This window comes from Osmerus mordax, chromosome 26 (assembly GCF_038355195.1).
Source record: "Osmerus mordax isolate fOsmMor3 chromosome 26, fOsmMor3.pri, whole genome shotgun sequence".
Taxonomy (NCBI): domain Eukaryota; kingdom Metazoa; phylum Chordata; class Actinopteri; order Osmeriformes; family Osmeridae; genus Osmerus; species Osmerus mordax.
Window position 1 is genome coordinate 8629594 of NC_090075.1, and position 25106 is coordinate 8654699.

General features: G+C 44.8%; 2 protein-coding genes across 3 annotated transcripts; both read right to left on the reverse strand.

Moving 5' to 3' along the window:
• Positions 1–6579: 6579 nt before the first annotated feature.
• Positions 6580–19732, reverse strand: kif14 (kinesin family member 14). Its single transcript, XM_067229921.1, has 29 exons — positions 18582–19732; positions 18179–18433; positions 17993–18080; positions 17798–17896; positions 17606–17658; positions 17481–17511; positions 17255–17362; positions 17033–17149; positions 16662–16780; positions 16162–16334; positions 15005–15152; positions 14523–14586; positions 13872–14056; positions 13506–13608; positions 13241–13398; positions 12903–13050; positions 12510–12668; positions 11991–12123; positions 11795–11888; positions 11520–11658; positions 11077–11183; positions 10154–10254; positions 9745–9975; positions 9393–9580; positions 8757–8912; positions 8332–8454; positions 8017–8091; positions 7187–7328; positions 6580–7018 (listed from the first exon to the last, which is right to left on the reverse strand). Exons 1-29 carry the CDS (start codon positions 19724–19726, stop codon positions 6648–6650), a joined length of 5013 nt encoding a protein of 1670 aa, XP_067086022.1. The 5' UTR covers positions 19727–19732; the 3' UTR covers positions 6580–6647.
• A 601-nt stretch (positions 19733–20333) lies between these two features.
• Positions 20334–24495, reverse strand: ddx59 (DEAD (Asp-Glu-Ala-Asp) box polypeptide 59). 2 transcript variants are annotated; one of them, XM_067229810.1, is made up of 7 exons: positions 23568–24495; positions 22913–23095; positions 22207–22296; positions 21838–22089; positions 21021–21173; positions 20811–20939; positions 20334–20690 (listed from the first exon to the last, which is right to left on the reverse strand). In XM_067229810.1, exons 1-7 carry the CDS (start codon positions 24429–24431, stop codon positions 20415–20417), a joined length of 1947 nt encoding a protein of 648 aa, XP_067085911.1. In that variant the 5' UTR covers positions 24432–24495; the 3' UTR covers positions 20334–20414. The 2 variants fall into 2 exon arrangements, with proteins under 2 accessions (XP_067085911.1, XP_067085910.1); XM_067229809.1 differs by having other exon boundaries at positions 22913–23119.
• Positions 24496–25106: the final 611 nt, after the last annotated feature.

Below are 25106 nucleotides of genomic sequence, written 5' to 3' on the forward strand. Positions count from 1 at the left end.
GATCCTGGCATAGGATGCTGGGGAGTCCAGGTGCTGCAGGGTGAAGTGGAGGGCCATGTTAACTGCATCGTCCACAGACCTGTTGGCTCTGTAGGCAAACTGCAGGGGGTCCAGTAGAGGGTCAGTGATGGATTTAAGGTGTGCCAGCACCAGGCGCTCGAAAGACTTCATTACCACAGAGGTCAGGGCGACGGGTCTGTAGTCATTATGTCCTGTTGGCCTTGGCTTTTTGGGCACAGGGATGATGGTGGAGGACTTGAGACAGGCTGGCACATGGCATGTCTCAAGGGAGGTGTTAAAGATGTGGGTAAACACCGGAGACAGCTGGTCAGCGCAGTGCTTGAGGGTGGCTGGAGAGACAGAGTCCGGCCCAGCTGCTTTACGGGGATTCTGCCTCTTGAAAAGTCTGTTAACTTCACCCTCCTGAATGGAGAGAGTCGTCACTGTAGAGGGGGGGAGGTGGGAGGCCTCCTGGGTGGGAAGGGGTAGTTCAGGACTGTCCAATTGTCTTTCAAATCTGCAGTAGAACTCATTCAGGTCGTTGGCCAGGCGGGAGTCGTTAGTGGAGTGGGGGGCTCTGGGCTTGTAGTTGGTAATCTGCCTGAGCCCTCTCCAGACAGAAGCAGAGTCGTTTGCAGAGAATTGGTGCTTTAGTCTCTCTGAGTACAGTCGTTTAGCCTCCCTCACCGCCTTGCTAAACCTGTTCTTCGACTCCTTGAAACTGTCTTTGTCCCCACTCCTAAACGCGGCCTCTTTCTCTGACCTCAACCTTCTGAGTTTAGCTGTAAACCAGGGTTTGTCAGTTTGTAGTGATACTACAGTGATAAGAAATCCTAGTGAATGCTTGATAAGTAGACTATAATACAGTAAATAAACAAATACATAAATAAATATGGCTGCAAGCAGCAATGGGGTGGCCAAGCAGGTCAGATGACCCAGAAGAAACTTTCGACATCCTCAGAAGAGTGTTCCGAGTAAACGCAGCAAGTTTGGCGTGAATCCATCAAAGATTTGCTGAGATACGACACAACTTTCTGTTTGGCGGCTCTGCTGCCGATTTCGATTGGCTGTACCGGACAAACGGTTTCGAAAATCTAAAATCATTTTGATAGTTTGTGTGAGGATTGCATATACTATAGCTTGTAGCTTTACTACAGGTAGCTAGCGACTGCGGTGTACCTGGCTTCCTTTGCAGTGGCCTACAGTGTCGCTAAACAGTGAATCAGAGACATGACAAGCTCGTTGGCTTTGGCTGGATTCGAACCTCTGACGTTGCCGTTGCCAGGACACCAACTTATCCTAGTGAGCGCTTCTCAGTGCTGCAAATCACAGTCCAGTTACTGGGTAAAAATATAAGCAGTTTTTCCTGTGGCAAGCGGTTGTCCGATTTGGCCCAAGTTTAAACAGCTGTAATTCAGTCCTATTTTGACATGTCAAGGTAATTGTGGTCTGAAGATAATCTGTCCCAAATTTGGTGAATATTTGATATATTTTGTAGGAGGAGTAGGACAAAAACGTTTTATTAATTCATTCAAAATGGCGGCATCAATTCGGCTGGTATCACAAGTTAACATGTGTCAGACATGGGATCGCCCCCCTAGAGGTTAGAGGACACATATCTACAAAGCACAATAAATCTGACTCTTCTTGAGTATAGATCCCCTGAGAATGATAATTATTACCAGTATACTGTTAGACAGCTACTGTGGCATACCTGGCTTCACTAAACAGATAAACCAGTATCATGACATGCTTGATGACTGTGGCTGGGTTTGAACCTGTAACCTTGCACTTTAGAGGAACCCATCTTATCCCAGTGAGCTATTTTCACTGCAGGGAAATGCTGTGTTCAGTTACTGTATAAAAAAAAAGTAAGCAGTTTCTCCTGTGGGAAGCGTTGTCAGATTTGACCCAAGTATAAAAAGCTGTAATTCAGTCCTATTTTGACATGTCAAGGTGATTGTGGTCTGAAAATGATTTGATTACATGTCCATGAAAATAGGAGCAACGGCGAACGAGGAGTTTGTTTTAATGAAAATTCCAAATGGCCGACGCCCAAAATGGCAGACACGGGACAGTGTGATATATTTCGAGTTAGTATGCCACTTAGAATCAGAAGAGACCAATCTTGTGATTTATGACAAATCTGTTCAGAAGTTATGATGCAAGAAATCCGATGCACTGGCTAGATGTAGCATCACTATATATCGACAAAGCACAATAAATCTGACTCTGAGTATAAATCCCCTGAGAATGAAACATTATCGTGACCATTATGATTACACTGCTCGACAGCATACCTGGAATCACTAAACAGATAAACCAGTATCATGACATGCTTGAGACTATGGCTGGATTCGAACCTACGACCTTGCACTTCAAAGGAGCCCGTCTTATCCCAGTGAGCCATTTTCAGCGCTGGGAATTTCTGTGTACAGTTACTGTATACAAAAAGTAAGACATTTCTCCTGTGGCACGCGTGGTCAGATTTGGCCCAAATTGTTGCCCCAACAGCTGTAATTCAGTCCTATTTTGACATGTCAAGGTGATTGTGGTCTGAAGATAATTAGATAGATAATAGATAGTTTCACCTCCATCTTGAAACTGTGAAACCCGACCAACGGTTGCTACGTTACAAGAAACAAGAAACCAATCCGATTGGCCAACACTAGCGTTTAACGCTCCCTATTTACATAAAGTTGATCATATTTCAACTCGCAACGCTCAGCTCGCCTTCCTTCCCACAATGCACTACAAGCGTTAACGCCCGGCTTAATAAAAAATTAATTGGAAGCCGACGCCCCGCGCCGTCCGCTCAGCTGTAGTGGACACACACCGTTAAACAGTTGAAATGCATGAGAAATACAAGTTGTTGCGTGAGAGCGTGAGAAATGACTGGAATGCGTGAGTCTTAAGGCGAATACGTGAGACTTCAAACTAAACATGACTATGTATGTTGTTTTTTGTAGTTACTAATGCAATTGCATTATCATTGATAATTGGGTGTGCTCAAGCCTTCGGCGAGAGCACAACCTTTGTTCTCTCACATATATGGGGAGTCAGTTGGCTGAGCGGTGAGGGAGTTGGGCTAGTAATCCGAAGGTTGCCAGTTCGATTCCCGGTCATGCCAAATGACGTTGTGTCCTTGGGCAAGGCACTTCACCCTACTTGCCTCGGGGGAATGTCCCTGTACTTACTGTAAGTCGCTCTGGATAAGAGCGTCTGCTAAATGACTAAATGTAATATTTATTATTATTATTCTTTTTGCCCCCCTAAAACTCAGTCAATATTTGGCCTACATAGACAACGTAGGTGTCAAAAGTTTCGTCTTGGTAGCGATTGAGTTGCTTCTATTGGAATTTACGTTCCGTTGCATGGTTTAAGCTTCAGTTAAGTTTTTGTGGCGAAAAGTGAAGCTAACGGTGGCTAATTTGCTAGCCACAGTCACTGACGTTACTAACGTCACTGCGTCACTAACGTCACGAAAACACGCGTGACTACCTTTGCCAGAACATTCGTTTAGCATGTTAACTTGGGGGATAGCTAGGCTAACTATAGCTTTACTGCAAGGCAGCTGCAGAAACGCCACAAGAAAAGAGGCCAGGGTGATAACTATTTACTCATTTTACTTTGTGATATGACACACAATTGTGATGTGTAATGTACAATATAAGCTGATATTATTAAGGAAGTACATCTACTTTCGGAAACAGTAGTCCACTATTTCACTGAAGTATTAGCATCCTGACATTAGCCTGTGTTGCCCGGGCAACACATACTACAGTGGTCTATGATGTAGCGTTATCTGTTTTCAATCGTTAAAATAAACATTCCTCACATATACATTTTCGTTGTAGGATTTATTCTGACATTAGAAAACGATTTGTTGGTGAAATTACCATTACCTGTGGTTTCAAACCAGTGTAGCTCACTGCAACGCTGTAGCTTACGCGAGACACACTACAAAAACATCTAGCTACAGTACACAGCTGTTTAGGAAGTCAAACGGCAACAGAACATGTTCGGCACTCCCCTTACTTAAATCAAAAGTCTATCTAACTACTAACCTGAACTTCATTGCCACAGCCTAAACGTTGTCAATCTGTTCATGAAAATAATTAATTTCAGCCTAAACCGTACAACGGAACGTTAAATCCAATTCAACCAACGCAATCACTACCAAGACGAACACAGCAGTAGTCTACTACTGTACCGTAGTAGTACAATTTACCGGGGCAGCTTCTCCACACAGGGCTATATCGCATTTTGCGTTGTTACTGACAATGATCGCTACCAGTGAGTTTTTTATGAATGAGCGATTTTCCACTAAATAAATGTCAATCTTATTTACGTTTTGGGGGGCATATTTTCAGTTAGCAGATGGGACTGTCTGAATCGCGATTCCATCTTCTACTGCCGGTAACGTTGTAGAATAATCTTCAAAGGGGGTTCTTTATTAATGAATGAATGCAATGAGTAGGCTAAATGCCTTAAAATATCATGAGAAGGGACAACTTAAAAGGACGTTTAAGTCATAGAGATTAGGTCAATTTTTACACCGGTCTGCCAAATGTATTCCTTTTGATTCAGCCTGTCAGCTGCCTCTTGCAGGGGAAATGAGAAGACATCATATTTCATTCGACACTTCACTCGTATTTTGAGTTGTAAATGAGCAGCAAAAAAAAGATGCTTTTAAATCTATGTAATCTTTATAAATAATAAGTAGGCCCGATGCATTTTTATATAAAATATACAGACCCCTGTGCAACCGACGCAAGCAAGCACACCCTACAATTTCCCCAGAAATTGTATCCTCTCTAGTTTGGTTTTGTGTTTCAATTTAGCATTTTTTATAGTACGTACATTTCTATACACACAGATATCCATCCATCCATCATCTTCCGCTTATCCGGGGGTCGGGTCGCGGGGGCAGCAACCTAAGCAGGGAGGCCCAGACTTCCCTCTCCCCGGCCACTTCCATCAGCCCTTCCTGGGGGACCCCGAGGCGTTCCCAGGCCAGCCGAGAGACATAGTCCCTCCAGCATGTCCTGGGTCTTCCCCGGGGCCTCTTCCCGGTGGGACGTTCCCAGAACACCTCACCAGGGAGGCGTCCAGGAGGCATCCTTATCAAATGCCCGAGCCACATCAACTGGCCCCTCTCGACGCGGAGGAGCAGCGGTTCTACTCTGAGCCCGTCCCGGATGACCGAGCTTCTCACCCTATCTTTAAGGGAGAGCCCGGACACCCTGCGGAGAAAACTAATTTCGGCCGCTTGTATTCGCGATCTCGTTCTTTCGGTCACTACCCACAGTTCGTGACCATAGGTGAGGGTAGGAACGTAGATCGACTGGTAAATAGAGAGCTTCGCCTTTCGACTCAGCTCCTTCTTCACCACGACGGACCGATGCAGAGCCCGCATCACTGCGGATGCCACACCGATCCGCCTGTCGATCTCACGCTCCATCCTTCCCTCACTCGTGAACAAGACCCCACACACACAGATATACAAAACATAAAGGATACTGAAGCAAATTGCTGCATTTCTGATTCATTCTTGTATAGACTTTTGTAGTCAAAGCGAAAAGGGAGATAAAAGTTCATAATTTTTGTAATGCTCTCTGTTGTTAGTGTTTTTTAAGTCAGTGTGTTATGAGTGACAATGTATGCTTTTTGAATGGGAATTGTTGCCTGTGTTCTAACAATCTTATTTTGAGGCATGCATGTGTGGTGGTTCGAATGAGTTTTGGAAGTGAGATTAACTATTTGTATTTGTAATAGTCTAATATGATTTATGAATTATTATAGTGATTTAACAAGTATGAAAGGCGTATTTGATAGCTGGTACCAAGAGAGATATATCCTATATAAATTATATGTCCCCAAAAAAGGGTTTGGGGACAATTTCTGCTATCAACAACAGGAAGGAGAAAAATCAATGAATATTTATTAAAAGGACAAGATTGTGAGCCAATCTTTTTTTTTTTTTTATTGTGTGTGCTTGAGTTTTTACATGATAGACATGCACTTAAAAAGATACAATATACTTGATATGATAACTCATATCAAGTCATAAAAGACACCCATTGTGCAATATTAAGTGCAAACATGAGTTATAAACATCTTCTGAGTGCATATAGTGTGATTACAGAATACAGAGTAGTCAATTATTGCTTCTTAACTTACATATAAAAATAAGAATAACAGGTTATCCCCTTTTACTGCCAATAAAGATAGCAAAACAAAAATCCAAATGTTACAAAACACTGAACAATTTTAATACCCAATACAAATTGAATCAGTGACAGAATGTTCTTTAAATTCTGAGTCACAAAAAGTGTACATCTGGGAACCTAACTATTAGTAGTGCAACTGGGGGTGGACCTGTAAAGCTGATTTAATGTATCTCACTGCTGATGCTACGCTAATAGGCTAGCTATATACATAAAAGGAAGCTCAAAAGTCTATACTTGTTCATGGGCCTTTTTCTTGTACCTCCTTCTTGAAACAAATTGAAGTACAAAAAATATGATATACATGTATAAATATATTTATACTTTTAATCTTCAGGGAGGCAAGGAAAATGAATGCAGGGACACGAGTAAAGACTGAACAACTCAAATCTACAGCCTCGCCTCAATAACTGCGTTTCAGACCCAACGAGGATCTTCGTTGGATGACGAGACCCCTGAGGACAGAGAGTACACAACCTTGGGGACTGTCCTACTTCTGAAACTGTTGGAGGCCCCCTCTCTCACCCAGCCGCCCTCCTCAATGCTCTTCTCGGAGCCCGCCGACCCACTCCTCTCTGTGGACTCTTGCTGACTGGTCACGGCGCACATGGACTGCAGTGCCAAATGGAGCTCGTTCCGTGCCGCCATGACGGTCTGAACGCAGGGCATCTGCAGGCCAGGGGACACCCCAAGCCCCTTGGGTTGGCCGTTGATGAACTCGTTGATGCTCCTGGAAGACGAGAAGATGGCCGCTCTGCAGGAGCTGAGGCAGGAGTCGCCGATTTTACCTGTGTGTGTGTGTGTGGAAACAATATTATCTTCATTTGTCTGGGTCTCAAAAACACCCTCCCCAGCTTATTTTAAAAGAAGACATTCTTAAAATTCTAAATTTGAATTCCTGCTGGACATGTGCCTATCTAGGGGTTATTTATCAGATGATTATAGAGTTTAAGCACCTCTGAGAGCGACGGAGAGGGAGGAGTGGAGCTCTCTGATGGCCTGGTTCAGCTGGAAGAGTTTGGCTGCAGTGTTCCTCAGCCGGTGTAGGTGTGAGATATCAGGCTCCTGGCCACCCTTCTCTGGGCTGCCCTCGCTCTCCTGTGAGCCCACACAAACAATCACACAAATCGATGTCATTGGAAAAATGGCACTTTTCCAGGGAAGGGATAAACCCTTGCCAATGACATATGCAAATTTGAGTATTTCCTCTGCCTGCAGTGAAGAATTGACTCCCCCCCCCCCCCCCCCCCCCCCATCCATACAACACTCTAGCTAGCACATAAATTGTGAAATACGTTAAGACTTGAAGGCGTTTGAATCATAGCTCAGTGTTATGTAAAAATATACATTAGTAAAACAATAGCTTTCCATCTCATAAAAGTCCGCTGGGATTGACATGTTGCTTTTTGTCCCGGCCTCCTTTTGTTTGACAACAATGAAGGAGTGGGGGATAACCCCCCCCCCCCTTCTTGTCCCTGTCCCTCCGCAGGACGCTGATCAACGCCAACAGAAGCGCTAGTTTGTGTGCCGCCGATAACGGCAAACAGGCGGTGTTAACGTTGACGGATGCCACTTCATTCAACACATTCATTAGCTGAACGAGGGGGGCCCCAGTGTGAGACCGGCCCGATAAGGCGCTTTTACAAGAGTCGTAAAAGCCGCGCCGCACCTTTAACAGGCTGTCGTGGGAGGAGGGGGTGGGAGGCATCAATCTGGCAGCGTTTAAGCCAGCGATCAATCCGAGTTGATCCGCCCCAAGGGAGGTTGGTTGGTAATTGTTGCTCACCGTCATGTTGCAGTGGATGTATCTCTGGAGGGCGCATGCCAAGTCCTGCGTCTTGGATTTAAGGCTCTGTAAAACCTTGACGAAGGAGAAAGTATTTTCAATGTACGGAATACTAATGTTAGTAAAAAAAATATCATATTTATATACACATATCAATAATATTACTGCTGTCATCGTCATTTTAAATAATACAACGCTAGGGAATTTCTATCTTGCGTTGCAGCCCCCAATAAAATTGCCCAAACTGAATTAAATTCCGGAAAGAGCACATGCACAGGTGTTATATCTAGACTTTAGTGGAGGCCCACGGCTTACCGGGGTCCTGGGATACGCCAGCTGAGCCTCCCTCAGCATCTCCTTGGTGACGTTCAGCCCGTCCACCAGGAGTGAGCGCACACCCTGATTGGTTCCCTCCAGCAGAGACAGGTTCACGGACAACTGTGAAGAGAGAGACCAGCTCAGGCTGAACTGACTGTTGGCTACAATCTGCATCACAAGAGTTACACTAATTAGTCAAATTTAGCTTTGTCTACTCTGTGTGTGCACAAGATATGTCAAGTATGTTTTCCTATTTCATCCCAGACTTTACCCATCAGCCCCTCTCTCTCCCTGTTAGATAACACTCCTAACCTAGAACATTCTCTACCTTTACAGATACAGGCTTCAGAAGAGCTGGCCCCTTTCATCCCTGTGTGGTCAGGAAGGTGGAGGGTTTAGCATGGTGGTGATGGCAGACTGACCTTGCCGGTGGTGTCGTCGGTAGCCAGCTCGGTGACGTGCATCTGGGTGCCGGTCAGGGCCGCCAGGTGGCTAATCCCCTGCAGCGCCGCGTCTAGACACTGGGCGCTCTTCCGTCCCGCCTCCGTCACCATGGAAGAGATCTCTGAATCACAGCCCTGGTCCAAAAAGTCAGTGAAAAAATGCTAAACAAATAAATTATGTATTTATATTATAACCAAGTGGTTGGATAAAAAGAGAAAATATAAATACACACAATTATTTGGGAGTGGGGGGGCCAGCAAAAGAGTTGAAAAAGTGTGAGATATTTAGGGCTGAGGTTTGTGAGAGATTTTAATTTGAGTTTTACATATATTCATTTTTCCGTTAGGGGCTCAAGGCTGCGAATTCCCTGGGCTTGACCATTTCCATACACACGGCTCAAACAGCTCAAAGCTAAAACTTGTCAATCAACGGCGAGAATTTCCAAAAAGACCTTTCCATTTCAGAACGGACTAAATCAGAAAATAGTTTTCCTCTTCAGCCATTGCAGTCTTTTGGAACCTTTTCAGCTTGACAATAACAAAATCATCCATCACATGGCTGCATTTGAGAAAAAAAAGAAGAATAAACTCGGATTAGGTGCTGAATAACCTTACCTGGATGAGAAGCTGGAAGAATCCTCCCATTCTCTTGACCTGGCTCTTGAGTTCTTCAGAGGCGGTGTAGAGAGGACCAGAGGTGGGCCTGAAGCCAGCCAGCCACTGCATTGTGACGAAGACGGTTCTCTCCACGGCCGAGGTGGCCTTCACTAGCTGGGTCTGGGCCTCAAGGTTACACACAAACACTGCCGGCGAAAGAAGGAAGAGGACTCGTTTGTGAGAATGACGGTGTTTTTAACCACAGACTACGTGGCTACTATCTACATGACAAATGACTGAATGTTCCTCAACAATGGCAGTTATTGACATACACTTAGAGCTATGCTAACGTTCCTCAATGAGTGCTTACTGTTCTCCTGGCTGTCGTCATCCAGAAGGTTGTACAGACTGCCGATGGCCCTCACGGCTGAGTGCACAATGAACAGGTCATAGGTCAACCTGTCCGCCACGCTCTCCTCGCGACTGTCGCACCCGCGCAGCCGGGCAACAGTCTGGCCAATCAGATCTTTGCAGATCCCGGGCAGGGAGGAGTCTGGGGAGCTAGAGTTGGTGGAAGGGGGTTTGGACACACCCATCAAGCCTGGGAGAGAGAGTTGTTAGGTAAACAGGCCAATCACAGAGCAGTTGTGGGATCATGTGATCCCAAGTCTTATTACATCCACTTCGTTCTCAATACTGCTTATCGAAGAGGTGGTTTCTCTCTAAACCAGGTGATCCTTCTACAGGATCTGTATGGATGGGGATCTTGTTGGGGTTACCAGAGGACTGGGAGGAGCTTTGGTGCAGGCTCTGGATGGGGTGAACTCGGATCTCGTACAGACGCCCTGAGATCCTCCTGCTTTTCAGCATGCTTCTGCTCCTATAGGAGGGAAAAACGCAGGACTGAGGAGTTTGAAGTGGCCAATCAAGGTTTTGTTACTCATCTACTTTAGTTGTATCCACCAATGAGAAACTGGTAGACGGGTTAGGATGGGTCAATATCTGAGAGGCATCAGCCAATATGACTACTATTCACAATAACATTTCCTAGGACAATGTTCTATTGATAAGAAATTAAGAGTTAAGAGAGCAAGCAATGCAGGACTAGATAGAGAGAGCAAGAGAGAGTGAGAACACGAACAAACAGTGAACTAAGTTGCTGTCGCTGTAGTTTAGGCCGGAGATTGAAAAAGCAAAAGAGCCAAAGGAGAAACCACAGGCGGTTCTGCCTTGTTTCATTTGGCCACCTGTCCATCCAAACCAGGCACCGACAGGGTCGTCCTGTACGGTCGACCAGATTAACGACGACATGAGGGGAAATGTCATCCAGGGTTGTGTGGCGGTGGGGGAGAATGTTAGACTGAAACCCTGGCTGGCCCTTCTAAGCACCCCACCATATAATGTAGAAATATTATTAAACAGAAAGAGAAATTTAAGAAAAACTTTGGAAAATATTTTATGGGTAGGTAGGTAACTTTACGTTGAGGAATACAAAAGTTCAGACGTGTCAGGTTTTAAGAGTGGAAATATCAAGAAGCGCCTTATGAACATCAAATAAAGAAATACATTTCTTAACATTCAATAAACTTTCTATGGTCTTCCATAAAAAGGGAGCGTTTCCCCTCCCATATTAATCATATAATCCAGACAGGCTTTCCCCCCAAAATAGATTATGGATGGAGAAGGGGAGAGTAGCTGTTACCTGCGGCGTGAGAAAGTGGAAGCGTTGGCCGAGGAGGCCGATATATCTTGTTCCCATTCATCGTTGGGGTCGTAAAACACATCGTCATCTTTAGAGGCAAAGTCCCCCTGAGGAAGATAAACAACTGCTTAGTTTCATTTATTCAGCTTGATGAGAAACGACAACAATGGACACCGAACACCCTTCAAGTATAAACAAGTCGTGTTGGTTCTGTGAAGTAGGGGAGAGAGCCTGGGAGTCGTATATTACTTGTTGAAAGTAGGTGAGGGGAAACGTGCAATAATAACATGTTCATGTTAGTCTACCAAGCCCATAAATGAGTCCAAGTTTCAAGTTGTCATTATGTAATGATTTAGCGGGAATGTATTGTTTTCAGCTGCAGCAGATCATTCTAGAACTTTGAACTGGTCACTCTTCCCCCCCCCAATAGAGTTGTGACCAACCCCATCAATGTCCCTCATAGCAGCCAGGTTGCTCTGGAACTTCTCCAGGCTCCAGAAGGTAGATATTCCCAGCTTGGTGTTCTGGACCTGAACCTCCTCCCTCTGGCCTCCTCCGTTCTCCTTTTCAGAACTCTCATTTCTATAAAAACAGAAATGAAGACAATCCAGGTTAAAAAAAAGGGAATACTACTTAAAATGAAAAACGTCTGTAAAAAAGCCTGTTGGAAAAACGATGCTTTGAATAAGTAGAACAGTTCATTTCAGTTGACGCTGACCTGCTGAAGACGGTGTTCTTCTTGAGTTTGCCACTGATCTTGTTGGCCTCCTCGATCATCAGAGACAGCTTCATGGCGTCCCACTGAGGTGCGGCTACAACAAAACAATACGAGAACTTAGTGGACCCGGACTACGTCCTAGGGGGACCCAGGTCACAGTGCCGGATGTGGTCACTGCCAGCAGGATGGTCTTTACCGCTTTTCGGGGCCTTGTTTCCCCTCAGCGCTAGCTTCCTCTGCATTTCCTCCAGGTCTCGGCTGATCTTCTTCTTCTCTGCCTCCAGGGCGTCCACAATCTTGGCCTGTCGAACGCTGTGGTCCTCCATGGCCTGGAGGAGTATAATGGGCACAACATTCCAAAATCAGACAATTATCAATAGGGGTAGAACATTTTTTATTTGACAACTGTGTATGAATCCCCTACTTGAATGAGCACTTACAAGCTTGGACAGATTTGTTTGTTTATTTCACAAACACATCAAGGTCTTTTCAGATCAATAGCAGGCAGAACTGGGTTGATTATAGGGATCAATTACGTGAACGTGTTTAAAGAAGGAGAACAGCGCCCAAGTTTTTACAAATTGTTGGTTTCCCTACGACCTACATTCTAAGCCGTGCTCATCTTATAACACTTAAATCAACCAAAAGTTAAGCTTGTTGCAGATGGATAAATGGAAATACAGCTTTCCAAAGTGGAAGATATCTCGGGCATGACCTGTCTGGCAGCCTGGGCCTCAGTGTGCAGGCGGAGACGCCTCTTGTGTGCGTCCACCTCCTGTTCCAGCTGAGTCTTGGCTGACTGCAGCTCCACCATCTGGGACACCACCCTCTGCTGGTCCTGTTCCTGGCGCCTCTTCCTCTCACCCTCCTCCTCCTGGAAACATACACCGTTACTGGGGCCCACTGACCCCAACCCTGTCTTCCACGAAGGATGGAAGCTAAACAGGTTGTTACACGACACATCCCAATCACATCCAACGTTTTGTGCGTTACATTACATCGTTTTGTAGAGAGGTGCACGGAAGGACAACTGTGTGGCATGGTGTTTTTTGTGTGCGATATAACAAGTTTGTGTGATACGACTGTTGAGTAAAGGAAAAAAATGTACCAGTTCATTCTCAAGAGTGTTGATTTTGTTCTCGTACAAGGTCTTCTGGTCTAACAGCTCCTTCTGAGCCAGCTCCTTGGCCATCTGGATACCCTGCATCATCTCCTCCTTGGCTTTCAGACGAGCCTCCTCTATCTCCACCTCCAGTCTGCGCAAAAGCATGGCCGCCCAGTTGCATTAACAGAGCCAGGAGTTGTTTGTGTTTTTTTAACCACCACATTAGCAAATAATCACAAAATTAAGAAAATAAATTTTTCTCTATAGCGCACAATATAGTGAGATTGATAGACTAACTAACATTTTACAAGTTTCTTTTTAAAACATTGTTGTTGACTCACTGTGCTCTTTGAGCCGACAGCAGTTCATTTTTGGCAAACTCAAAGTCCTTCTGACCGTCCCCAGAGCCCGTCCAGCAAGACACGCGTTTCCCAGACTGTACCTCTGCCGGATGGTTGAAACGGAAGTAGTGGTGTCCACCCAGGATCACCCTGTCACCCTGGCAACAACAGAGAGACACAGAACACGGGTGAGGAGACATTTCTGGCTGCCATGTTGGATAACAAAAATTTCTTATTTCTGACCAACAGGATTTCCTATTCTTACATGGTGCAGGACTGTCGACTCAGATATCAGGGTCCCATTGACAAAGGTCTTGGCGTTTTCCATGGGTGTGACGCTGACCGTTCCACTGACGTTTGAGATAACGCTGCGTGGACGGGGAACAAAACATGAACACACAAAAAACTTTTTGGGAAAAAGAAAGAAATAAACTTTTACCTCTAACTGACACAATAGTAAAACAGCTCTGCTATGACATGTTTATCGTGGAAAAGATCATTAATATAATACAGTAAGATAATACAGCAAGATCATTTAAGATGCACAACTGCTACGCATAATTAACTCTGTTCTAACCCCATCCGCTTCGAAAGGGCTTTTCTACCAGCCGCCACAGCGGTTGTCCCTCACCAGTGGTGGTCCGCTATCAGAGCCCCGGTCAGATGGATGTCATGAGCCGACTGGGCCTTGTGCTGGCCGACCTTGGTTTGTCCCTCCTTTATCATGTACAGCAGCATCTCCGACAGCTGCGGGTCCTCATTCAGGTTCACCAGGTTAGGCAGACGGTTGTCCACTTTAAACGTGATGCCCGCTTTCTGGAGAGACAAAAAAAGATAAAGGAGGTGGTGGTGTGTGTATGTGTGTGTGTGTGTGTGGGGGGGGGGGGTAGGAAGGTAAGGATAGGTGTTCTATTCTATCTCATGTCAGTACATGACATGACTGTGTATAGTAGGTCAGAAGTTTGTGATGGATTAGGGCTGTGGTTGGGACTGGTTGAGGTTCGTGTCCAGTTAATATCACTCAGTGTTTCCCCTAGGTTTAAAGCTTTGGGGGGGCGACCATGTAGAGACAGAAATGACATGCCGTCGTGTAAATAAGATAAATAACATAAGGCCATTTAGTTTGTTTAATAAAAGAGCAAGCTATAGACCTGTTTTATAGGAAAGGTTATAGGAAGTTATAGGAAACCTTAAATTACTTTTTTTTTTTACAAAATTAACTTGACCTTCCAGGGGGGGGCGGCAGGCCCCCCTAATATAATGGTAGGGGAAACACTGTCACCTGTAACTCTTTGGTCTCCTCGCGTTTGCGTATCTCTGCTTGTTCCAGCTTTTCCCTCCATGTTCTAGCACAAGGTAAAAAGAACCACACAAGCATGATTTACGTTAGAAACAACACTACATATCCCACTCGGACAAATTAACAAGTCATATGGCACGGTACTGTGGGATATGCAGTCCCATGTTATAAAATCAGTCTGAAATTAGGTCAAAGTAAATATATTCTGTATGACCGCCGAAGGGTATTTATTTCCAATAAAGTTCCTGTCTCATTGTTACAAATCACTGAGGGGAAAGCGATACCTCATAATTCAATCATAAGAAAAGCCACTCTAGCTATGGAAAAGTTCACTTTTGCCAACCATACTTGCACTATCGTAACTTCACAGAGCCATCTTCCCAGTTACTTTAGTACAAAAACTATGTCAACCGTGACCTCTGTGTCACGTGCGTGTGGAGGTTGTGCACGGCTGCTCTGCTGACCTGTGGGCCTCCACCATCTCCTTTTCCTGCTGAGTGAGCTGGCTCTTGAGAGCCGCAATCTCCTGCTGGAACAGCCTCATCTCCTCTGGCTCGATACCCTGGGTGCTCATCTGAGCGGCGCGAAGCTTCTCCACTTCGGCTTTCAACTCTGGGGATAATAGAAAAAAAATCCCACACACTTGAGGACTGAAGGTAGTAGACTTGTGTGTACCAACAAAAGGACATTGCCTTACATGCTTTCGTCCTCTGGTGTTATTTCAGGGCAAAGCCTGTTACAAGAGCTCCCTCTAGGGCTGAAAACAATGTGCAAAAATGTCTGTTCAAATAACTATATAAAGTATAGGAACCGGCATGAGTTTGCTTGTCTGTTCTCTGGATTCTGTTTTGTATCCTTCTATACTTTACATAACCTTGCTGGCTTAGCACACATCCACATGTTCAGCAACAGCAGCAAATGACGCAACATTATGCTGCATTACCATGAACGGATGTTTACATATGTGATTAAACCAATAAATAGCCACATAAAGATAATCTTTGGAAGTTTGTCTATATATTAGCCATGTTTATTTGCTCCCAAATTCACAAAAAACTTTTTCCCCTTTTCAGAGCAGTTAGCTCTCATTGTGTGATGACGTGACAGTGTATTAACTTGGGCTCAGAGGCAAGGTTAGAGCTAGGGCTTAATTTAATTAGAGGTGAAAAGGAGGCAGTGTTGAAGTGACACGTGACTGGGAGGAAAAAAAAACTTGCCTATTATCAAAATTTGGTAAGCATGATGCCTTTTCCAATGCCACGTGGTCGCAAGAAATCTGCCATATTAAAGTAGTCGGCAGATACCATGGATTAAATTGGCGTAAAATCTACCGATACCAATAGCTGGAAAATAAATTGGTGTATTCCCCCATAAAGGCAGGGAGAGAGATAATCGGTGGGTGAGAGAGTGCAAGAGGAGGGAGAGTTACAGTTGTGTTCTTTAACTTACATTATATTGTTGTTCACTTGTGTTTGTTTTGTATTGTTTGAACCTCTGTCTAAAGACAATTTTCTACTCCTACGTGGATGGACAATAACGTTTTTTGTATTAAATCGGAAGAGCCAAAAAACGAAGAAAAAGTGCACGCTTGGATGAAATCTGGCGGGCGTCCGAGCCTGACCTCTGATGAGCTTAGCGTTGGTGTCCTCGTTGACCTTGGCCAGGTTGATGATGGTGCGTGCCTGCCGGGCGTAGCGTAGGGTGCTTAGGCTCTCCTCCACATTGCTGCCCGCCGGGCTCAGCGTGGCGATCATGGCCGTCTTCGAGTTGCCGCCCAAACTCTCCTTCAACAACCTGGACGCCCACACACGGAAAGAACATGACCTCTCAGGTAACCTTCCATCACTTAAGATGGTTGGCTCATAATTATGAGGCGTTTTCAGACGCGCAATGCTCCAGTGTTCTATTCCAGCATGCAAGGACAGATTCCTTGTAGGTGTGTGTCAATGAGCACAATTTTTCTCTGCATGCGAAGACAGGGTGCGTTAGTGTGCCTGCGTGTGCCTTCTCTCTAACCATGTGAAGACTTCCTTTTAGGGTGTGTGTGTGTATGCCTTCTCCCTCACCATGTGAAGACTGTCTGGCTGTTTGTGTGTGTGTCTATTATTCTTGTCGTCTCACCATGTGAGGACTGATTCTCGGTAGGGGGTGAAGACCTTCCTCCTGGTCTGGGCCTGCTCTGAAAGGGCTGAGATTACTTTGCCCAGGGTCAGCAGAGACTTGTTGATACTCGCCCCCTCCTGCACACACAGGGCAAGGATGATGAGGCAGGCTGAATTTGAACTTCAATTCAATATCAGAAACAAAAACAATAAAGAAGATAAAGATAAAACTCCTTTTCACATTAATTTTACACTAGGAATTACTTTTCGATTAATCTTTTTGACACCGCTTATAGTAGTAATCCAGGAGTACACAGGTCAATATATTAGTCGGCGGTGACGTGAACCCTGGAGGCGACTACAGTAGGGAGGGCAGAGATGAGTGCGTACCCTAAGACGGTCTCCGCTGGTCTGGGCTGAAGAGCAGCGTTCACTGCCTGCCAGGTCCACGAGGTTGATCCTGCTGGTGATCCTGTGCTCGTGCTCCTCTTCCTCCACAAACTCAGTCTGACACACACACAAACAAAACGTCACAATTAGTGGAAAGACACACATGATCTGATGAAAGCTGGTCATACACAGAGAATAATGTAGACACACACACAATTGTACCTTTGTCTGGGTCATAACCAGGGTGAAAACAGAATGGGATCTGGAACTCTTGTCATTCATGCCCGTGGCTGCAGTGGCTCTCTGCTTGTTGCCAAGCTCCAGCCAGCCCTACGAACAGAGCGGGGACATTTTTTATGATTCACAATGGATTGAGCTCTAGCTGTTAGCAGCAATAATACAAAACAACAATTATTGATTAAATTCATGCTGAGTGCTTTTTGCTTACCTGAATGTCTGGGTAGGAACTCACCACATTCCTGTGTGGAAATACAAATCCAATGAATCCAAAAGACAAGCCACACATCACAAGCTACTTTTACCACAAAGCGAAGAAAAAAATGGTTTGCTCACGTCGACAGCTCAGCAACATATGGCCCATGAACTGGGTGTTCCCTCACTCTCAGCTAAAACAGATGAATCAATATAATTATTATCACCATAAACAAGCAAGGTTATTTCAAAGACCTGTACAATAAATTCTACAGACCAGCCACCTCAATGAGAGACACTGAACACCATTTATTTCCTTTTTTGTCTACTCACAGGTAATCTCTTGTGGTTTTGTTCATCCTTTGCCACCAGCAGGTCGTGGATTTTCTCGTTGTACACCTCAAAGTAGCTCATCTCTAGGTGACAGGTCACCTGTCGCGGCAATCAATGAAACAAAGTGTTTATACATCTGAAAACTAGCTGTGTTCTTCCCCCTCTGTGTGACTGGATGCTAGATACTCGGCCTACCTCCTGAGTCTGAATTGAAGACAGTCTGGAGAAAAGCCCCTCACAGAATCTTGGGATAACGCCTGCTTCTTCTCCAAAACCCATCATACTAGAGAACAAGTTGAAATGCTTTCATATCTAAACAATATGTAGGTTTAATCTGCTTTAAATATATAAAAAAACTAAACTGAGGATGTTTGTCCTTACGTGTAAGACTTTCCAGAGCCAGTTTGGCCATAGGCAAACAAACAGGTGTTGAATCCTTCAAAGGCTCTCTCAAGGAGAGGCTTTGCCAGTTTCTCATACACTGTCTGCTGGCTGGCATATTCTGGGGTGCTTTTATTAACCGAGCAGAAGGAGAAGTCGTAAGTAAAGGAGTAACTCTGTTTGGTGTCTGGGTGTTGGACCACAGTCTCCTGGTTATCCATGAAGATCACTTGCAAGGCTTTCTCAGTCTTCTCCCTGAATACAAAAACAATCATTATTCTAAGACATGTTTTTATTAATTGTATTCATATAATTGTAATATTATTTATGACAAACTCCAAAGTCAAATTAGTTGAAAACAAAAGACAGGGACAATCCCCAAAAAGTTAAATAATCCACATACCTGATGTTGAATGGCCTCACTCGGACAGCAACTGTCACTGCACTGTTCTCCATTTTCATGTCCTGCTGCTTCAGAACCTCGCTGAATAACACCAGAGGCTCGGTAGAAGTGGTTGTCAGTGCAGGAGTCACCACTGCTGGTGAAGGGGTAGAGCTCCTCACAGTGCTAGCATTTCCGTTGGGTTTTGAGCTAAGTAAAGGTGTAGTCTTTTTCACCAGGGCTGGAGACAAAGTTGAAGCAGGGTTCGCTTTCTGAACACCCGACAGGAACCTGTTTGAACGGGGAGTAGCAACTGGTTTGACCTTTTCGACGGTCATCTGTGGTTGTGTCTTTGGCCTGTCCATATTTGCAGATTTAACTATGACTGCTTTAGGGACTTCCCTCCCCGCCAATCGTTCAAAAACGTCCTTCTTGGAACTGATATTCTCAAACACAGTCTTCCTGGTAGGTGTTGACGTTTTGCCCTGGTCCTCCAACTTGGCGACGTCCCCATTAAGTGTGCTTTTAGTCGTAGTCTGTTTTTGCAGGTATCTGGCTGATCTGTCAATTACTCTGCCTGGTGTGGTACCTGGATTTGGATATTCTTTTGATTTGTTTGTAGAAGCGGAGTCCTGCAAACTAACTGATCGAAATATACCTGCAGTTCCAGGTGTTCGAGGATTTGATTCTTGTAAAACTTTGGACTGCTGAGCGTCGGTGCCGCTGGCCAAACGTTGTCTTTCTGTGGCTTTGCCAGTGCTGTTATCATTCTTTGCACTTTTGTCAATAGAGCCAGTCCTTGTTCTGCGTTGCAAGGTCAGTCGTTTCTCGGGTGCTGGGGTACTGTTGAGAGTGTTCTCGTTCATTGTCTTTTCGTTGTTTTCAGCACCCGTTTTCCTCCTTTGAAGCGTGAGTCGGCCACGGCCAGGTGTGCCACGGTCATGCCCACCGCTTTTTGAAAGCGCCGAAATGACATATGTCCTGTTTATCTCCTTCGATTTATCGATTGATCGGTCGTTGCACTTGAGGGATCCTGACGTTGTCTCCGCTTCGTTTATTTCTGCCTGTTTTCGGTCCTTTGAACTGTCGCGTACTGGTACCTTTGGCACTAAGAAGTTGTCATAAAAAGCAGTGTGCTTTTTGGCTGGTATGGAGTATAAAGACATGTTCAGGCTTCTACAGTAACGTATGTCTTTAGAAACGTGTAAAACGATCCAAGCGAATAAATCCAGAAATCAGGCACATATCTCCCTGCAAAGATAAGCTTGCATTTAAATTACTTGACAGTGTTAAGGAAAACAGCGATGATCCAGTAAAACTTAATTGTCAGACTTGGTAACGTTACACCCGGTTAGCTGTTACTGTGTACAGTAGGCTAGCAAGTTAGCTCTAGCTTGTAGGTAATGTTAGCCTAGTGTGGACTGTCCGGTGGTTTTTTAGAATTTACCTGTTTTTTAACCAACTGAAATCATAGGATCGTGTAGAAGTATTTGCAATCAACCCAGATACAACACAATTCGTCTTTTGTTTACCATTGCGTATTCCTCACTTCTTCCGTATGCCCGCCTCAAATTCAAACTCCAGTCTCTAAACTTTCTGTTGGCCTACTGAAAACCATTACGTCAGCGAACGCTCCAAAAATGGTCACGTAGAGCTACCAAGAGACTGTAGGTGGCAGTGTTGAAGAATTTGGGAAATATCTATATTTTAACATCAATTTAAGTCGTCTGGGACTAGTATTTTTGTGGAAGGACAAGTTGTTTATTTTTAATCAATTTATTAATCTAAATATCACAATACAGACATGTACCCAGTGCATCCAAATAAATAACAAGTGTATTCCACAGAAGCCTCTTATTTCTTTAAACTCCTGGAGTGCTTCCTGATGATATCCATGAGGTTGCTCTTGGTGACTATGGTGTCCTTGTCGTCCAGGCCCCCAGCTGCCTTGGCTTTCTGCTTTTCTCTCCTTTGCTGCTCGTGGAGGTGGGGAGAGTTGAGGAGCTGTGGAGGAAGCTGGGAGCCTGTGGGTCTCACCCGGTTCACCACCTCCAGGAACAGGCGCTTGTTGTTGTTGTTGAGAAATGTGATAGCTGTCCCCCTGTGGCCCAGTCTTCCTGCTCTGCCAACCTGGGGAGGGAGGTGCGGAGGTAGGGAGGAAAGAGTGGAGGTTCATTAAAGGAGACAAGGGCTCAAATGTGAATCGTGCCATACATAAATGATTCCCGTCATCATTTGGAGTGAACCAACCTGATGAACGTATTCATCCATGTTGGGGCACATGTCAAAGTTCACCACCAGCTTGACGTTTGCCAAGTCGAGACCTCTGCCCAGCACTCCTGTGCTGACCACCACCTCAAAGTCCCCTTCGAGAAGACCCTGAAAACACATACAAATCAGTTGGTGGAAAAACTATCCTTTACAGTGTTGGACCGTAAGTTGTCCCCTGGTTGACCTCACCTTGAGGATGCGGTTGCGTTCCCACTGGGTTTTGTCTGAGTGGATGGCCACAGTGTTGAGGGTCATCACCTTTGTTATAGCCTCACACAACAAGTCTGCTCCCAGCTTACAGTCCACAAACACCACCACAGGAGGCTGGTAAAGCTTCCTATCCTGGGTAGACATCACAAAGCAGAGGTAAACAGACTTAAAAAAAAAGGATTTATAATTATATGCCTCATACTCTTAAGGGTATGAGCCTTACAATAAACTCTTCTCAATACCTCAGAAAAATATAAAAATGAGAATGTCTGTTAAATATGTTGTCATGGGTAAGATTTCTATATCTTTTTTTGTGACCTGAAGATTTTATGGTAAAAGACTCAATATTTCCACACATGGTAAACAAGATACAGCTATTCAAAAAATGTGCAATAATGTAATTCCTCCAATAGGTCTAGGAAAGCACTGCATGGGCTTTTTGGTATGAGCCGTTGCTTTGTTTCCTGGAGAAGGGCCCACCCATTTCCTCTGGAAGGGGCGTCTGGGCTGCCATGATGTCTGTCTAAATATGGTCCAGAGGGAGACTACTTTAAACAAGCTCCAGTTCCCACCTCTAGTTCCTAAAATGGCAAGCCAATAGCAACCTACCCTGTGGCATTGTGAAGTGTTACAACCAAACTTGAAATTCAAGCCCCCCAATTAACACAAGAAGCTGGTTTCCAGGACACAGATAACACATAGCCAACTATATACTGGATTAAAGAGTCCTTTTAGTGGTTTAGTTCTAGATTTACTTGTTTGGGTTAAGGAAAATACTAAGTTCCTCTGAACATACATTTAAGATCTCAAAGAGCTTCTTTTTCTTGGAGGGCTCCTCCACCCAGAGCAGGATCTGTCTAACATTGGCACACGGTTGGTTCTTCTCCCCGATGGTGATGCGGACCGTGTCTTGTGTCAGCCGGGCTGCTAGCTGCTCTGTTCCAATGGGGATGGTGGCAGACGTCAACAGAGTCTGGTGGTCCTCAGGGACGTCATCTAGAACTTCTAGAACCTGCTGCTGAAAGCCCATCTTCAACATGGTGTCAGCCTACACAACCAAATGATAGGTTTAAATGCCTGTCTGGATACACCAGATCGTCTGTGTTAGTCTGGTGCAAATATACGTGAAGTGGTATTGAATTGTTGTTTTACAAGAAGAGCATACCTCGTCCACCACGACAACTCTCACTGCATCTAGCTTCACTGCCTTCTGCTTCAATATATCCAGGAGTCGTCCAGGGGTGGCTATTATTATCTATGGAGCAATTCATTAGAATAAATATGTAAATACACAAATATAAGTACTGTATAAATATATATCCCATTATGTCAAACATTCAACATTCAGAATACTTAAAGTTGCCGTGATTTTTAAGTCTTGAGAAAACATTGATGCAACAAAACTGTTCTCAGTTGTACTATCAGGGTTTATACACCTACATTTACATTTACATTTAGTCATTTAGCAGACGCTCTTACCCAGAGCGACTTACAGTAAGTACAGGGACATTCCCCCGAGGCAAGTAGGGTGAATTGCCTTGCCCAAGGACACAACGTCATCTGGCATGGCCGGGAATCAAACTGGCAACCTTCTGATTACAAGCCCGCTTCCCTAACCGCTCTGCCACCTGACACCTAACTTAACCAATGGGTTTCCATAACTTTAAACCTAATTTCCATGATCAGAAATCTCACTCTCCATGACTTTTATGCATGTACATTCATGCTACAAGTAAGCACACAAAAATAGTAGTTGCATAGCCTCCAACCAACTGTTACAGTCTCTGTGCACATATGGGTGGTCTATGTTGAAAATAGACTTTAACAGGTTTTCCATGACCATTCAAGGAGCCCTTTACCTAAGTCTGTACCTTGATGTTCTGTTTAAGGCGGTGGAGCTGAGGGGGAAGGGGCATGCCCCCAACCAGCAGGGCTGTCCTCATGTTGGGGAGCCCCAGCACCAGCTCCTTGGCCTGCCGTTCGATCTGGATGGCTAGCTCCCTGGTAGGGGTCAGGATGAGAGCCGCAGGTCCATGTTCTCCATCTGCTGGTCTCTGAGGGAAAGCATTGGAACATGCCTACATATTTTATTGTATCTACACTATTGTACTGACACAAATCACCCAGTTACAATACACGCATGAAGTAAGGACGAAACGTGTCCTTAGTATAGAAAAGGTGCTCAAGGCAACACTAAATTACTTTTCGGTATAGCTGCATAATCAAATTGTCTCTTATTACTGTTTGACCTGTATAGTTAAGAGTGAAGAGGAATTATTACTCAGGTTTACAAATATATACCATTCATTTTGATATCCTGTCTAAACAGCATTGCAACCTCTTTCTAGGTCGGCTGCAAATCTGAGTAATAGTCTACATCATAAAATTGCCTTTGATTCAAGAGTAGGGCACTCTTATCCAACATCTTTGCTGGTCTTCTGTACAGGCCAAAGTACAAAAGAAGTAGAGGAATAAAAACTAAGAGAAAAGATTGTCGGACAGTAGCTCCCTGTCCTATCACTGTACCTCCAAGGCCCTCACAACCACTGGCAGGAGAAAGCCCACTGTCTTCCCAGAGCCGGTGTCTGCGCTGGCGACCACATCCCTGCCGGTTAAACCCACAGGCACCATCTGCATCTGTACTGGTGTAGGTGCCTGATAACCAGCCTTCTTCAAGTTGGCACCAAGAGTCACAGGGAAGTTACAGTGCTCAAACTCAATGATGGGTCTGGCTACCTCTCTGCCCTGGGTTGCTATCCCCAGCTCCTGTTTTACCCTCTGCACCTGTTCCTCAGTGAGACCCGAAATGAAGGGATCATCCTTGTAGGAATAGCCCTTCTCTAGGTCCCTGACAATAGTGTCAGTGCTGTCGGCAGAAAACTGTTCTGACAGCGAGGTCCTTGCTTCCCCTATTTGTTTATGGTTAAATGCGTCCTCCCCACGGCTCATTCCCATTTTAGCCAGGTGATTGGCTTTGCATTCCAAACTGCACACGTCGTTATCTGTACTGTCACAAATGTACTCCCCAAAGCGACCACACATGACACAAACGGGCTCCCCGGGTTCGGGCCATCTCTGGCTCTTTCGGAATGATTTGACCGGTTCTTCCTCCTCTTCGCTATCTTCTGCCGGAGACCCCTCGGAATCCTCTGATGTATGAACAGAACTTATAGACGGGGATAGAGGGTCTGTGTCTTCGTGGACTGGATGTCCTTTTATTTTAGTGTTCAGCTCTTTTTCCACACATTCTGTAGGCCTAGAAGTTGCAGAGGAAATATGGGTGATGGTTTCTGGAATGTCATCGTTGCACTGGCGCACCTTACACTTCTTTGAAACTGGGTTTGTGCTTTCAGTGGGTCTCTTTACCTTGAGTGCTCTTGGCATAAACATTTTCTTCTAGAGTTAGCAAGGAAAAACAAGAATCAAATCAATCCAAGTTACTTCAGACGTGTCTGCCCTTTTCTCTTGATCAGTCGATCTAACACGATCTAAACAACACACGATTTCACGCAAAACTGGAATAAGAAACGAATAGTCCAACACAGTAAAGGAAATGTTTCTACTTTTAAATGAACACAAACATGACATCTGTCGAGTTTTTTTTTTTTACAATCATCACGGACAAATTCGACCCATGTTGATGACGTTGTCTCAAACTTGCATGCTGGGTAGTGTAGTTCAACCGATATCCTTTGCATTAAACCAATCATTGGATTGATCTGGCCATGTGTTACATACCATGCTGTTTTGTGTTGCGTAGTTGATTGGGGTACGGTTGCAAACAACCTTAATTGTGTCAGCCATAGACATTTCAGCATCATGAGCTTAATACATATTTCACGAGTAGGCTACAATCAGTTATATTTGCACTGTGTACACACTGTAAAGGCATGCCCTTTATGTCGAGCAATAGCTGGGTGGTACGCGCACGCGCAGTGATGCGTGTCTTTGATAGCCACAGTGCGGCAGGAAAACCGCATTAAGCGAGAAGAGGCTGAGATTGCTTACAGGCGGCATACGAAAATGATCCTTCAGATAAGGAATATGTGAATGTACAAGAGAAAA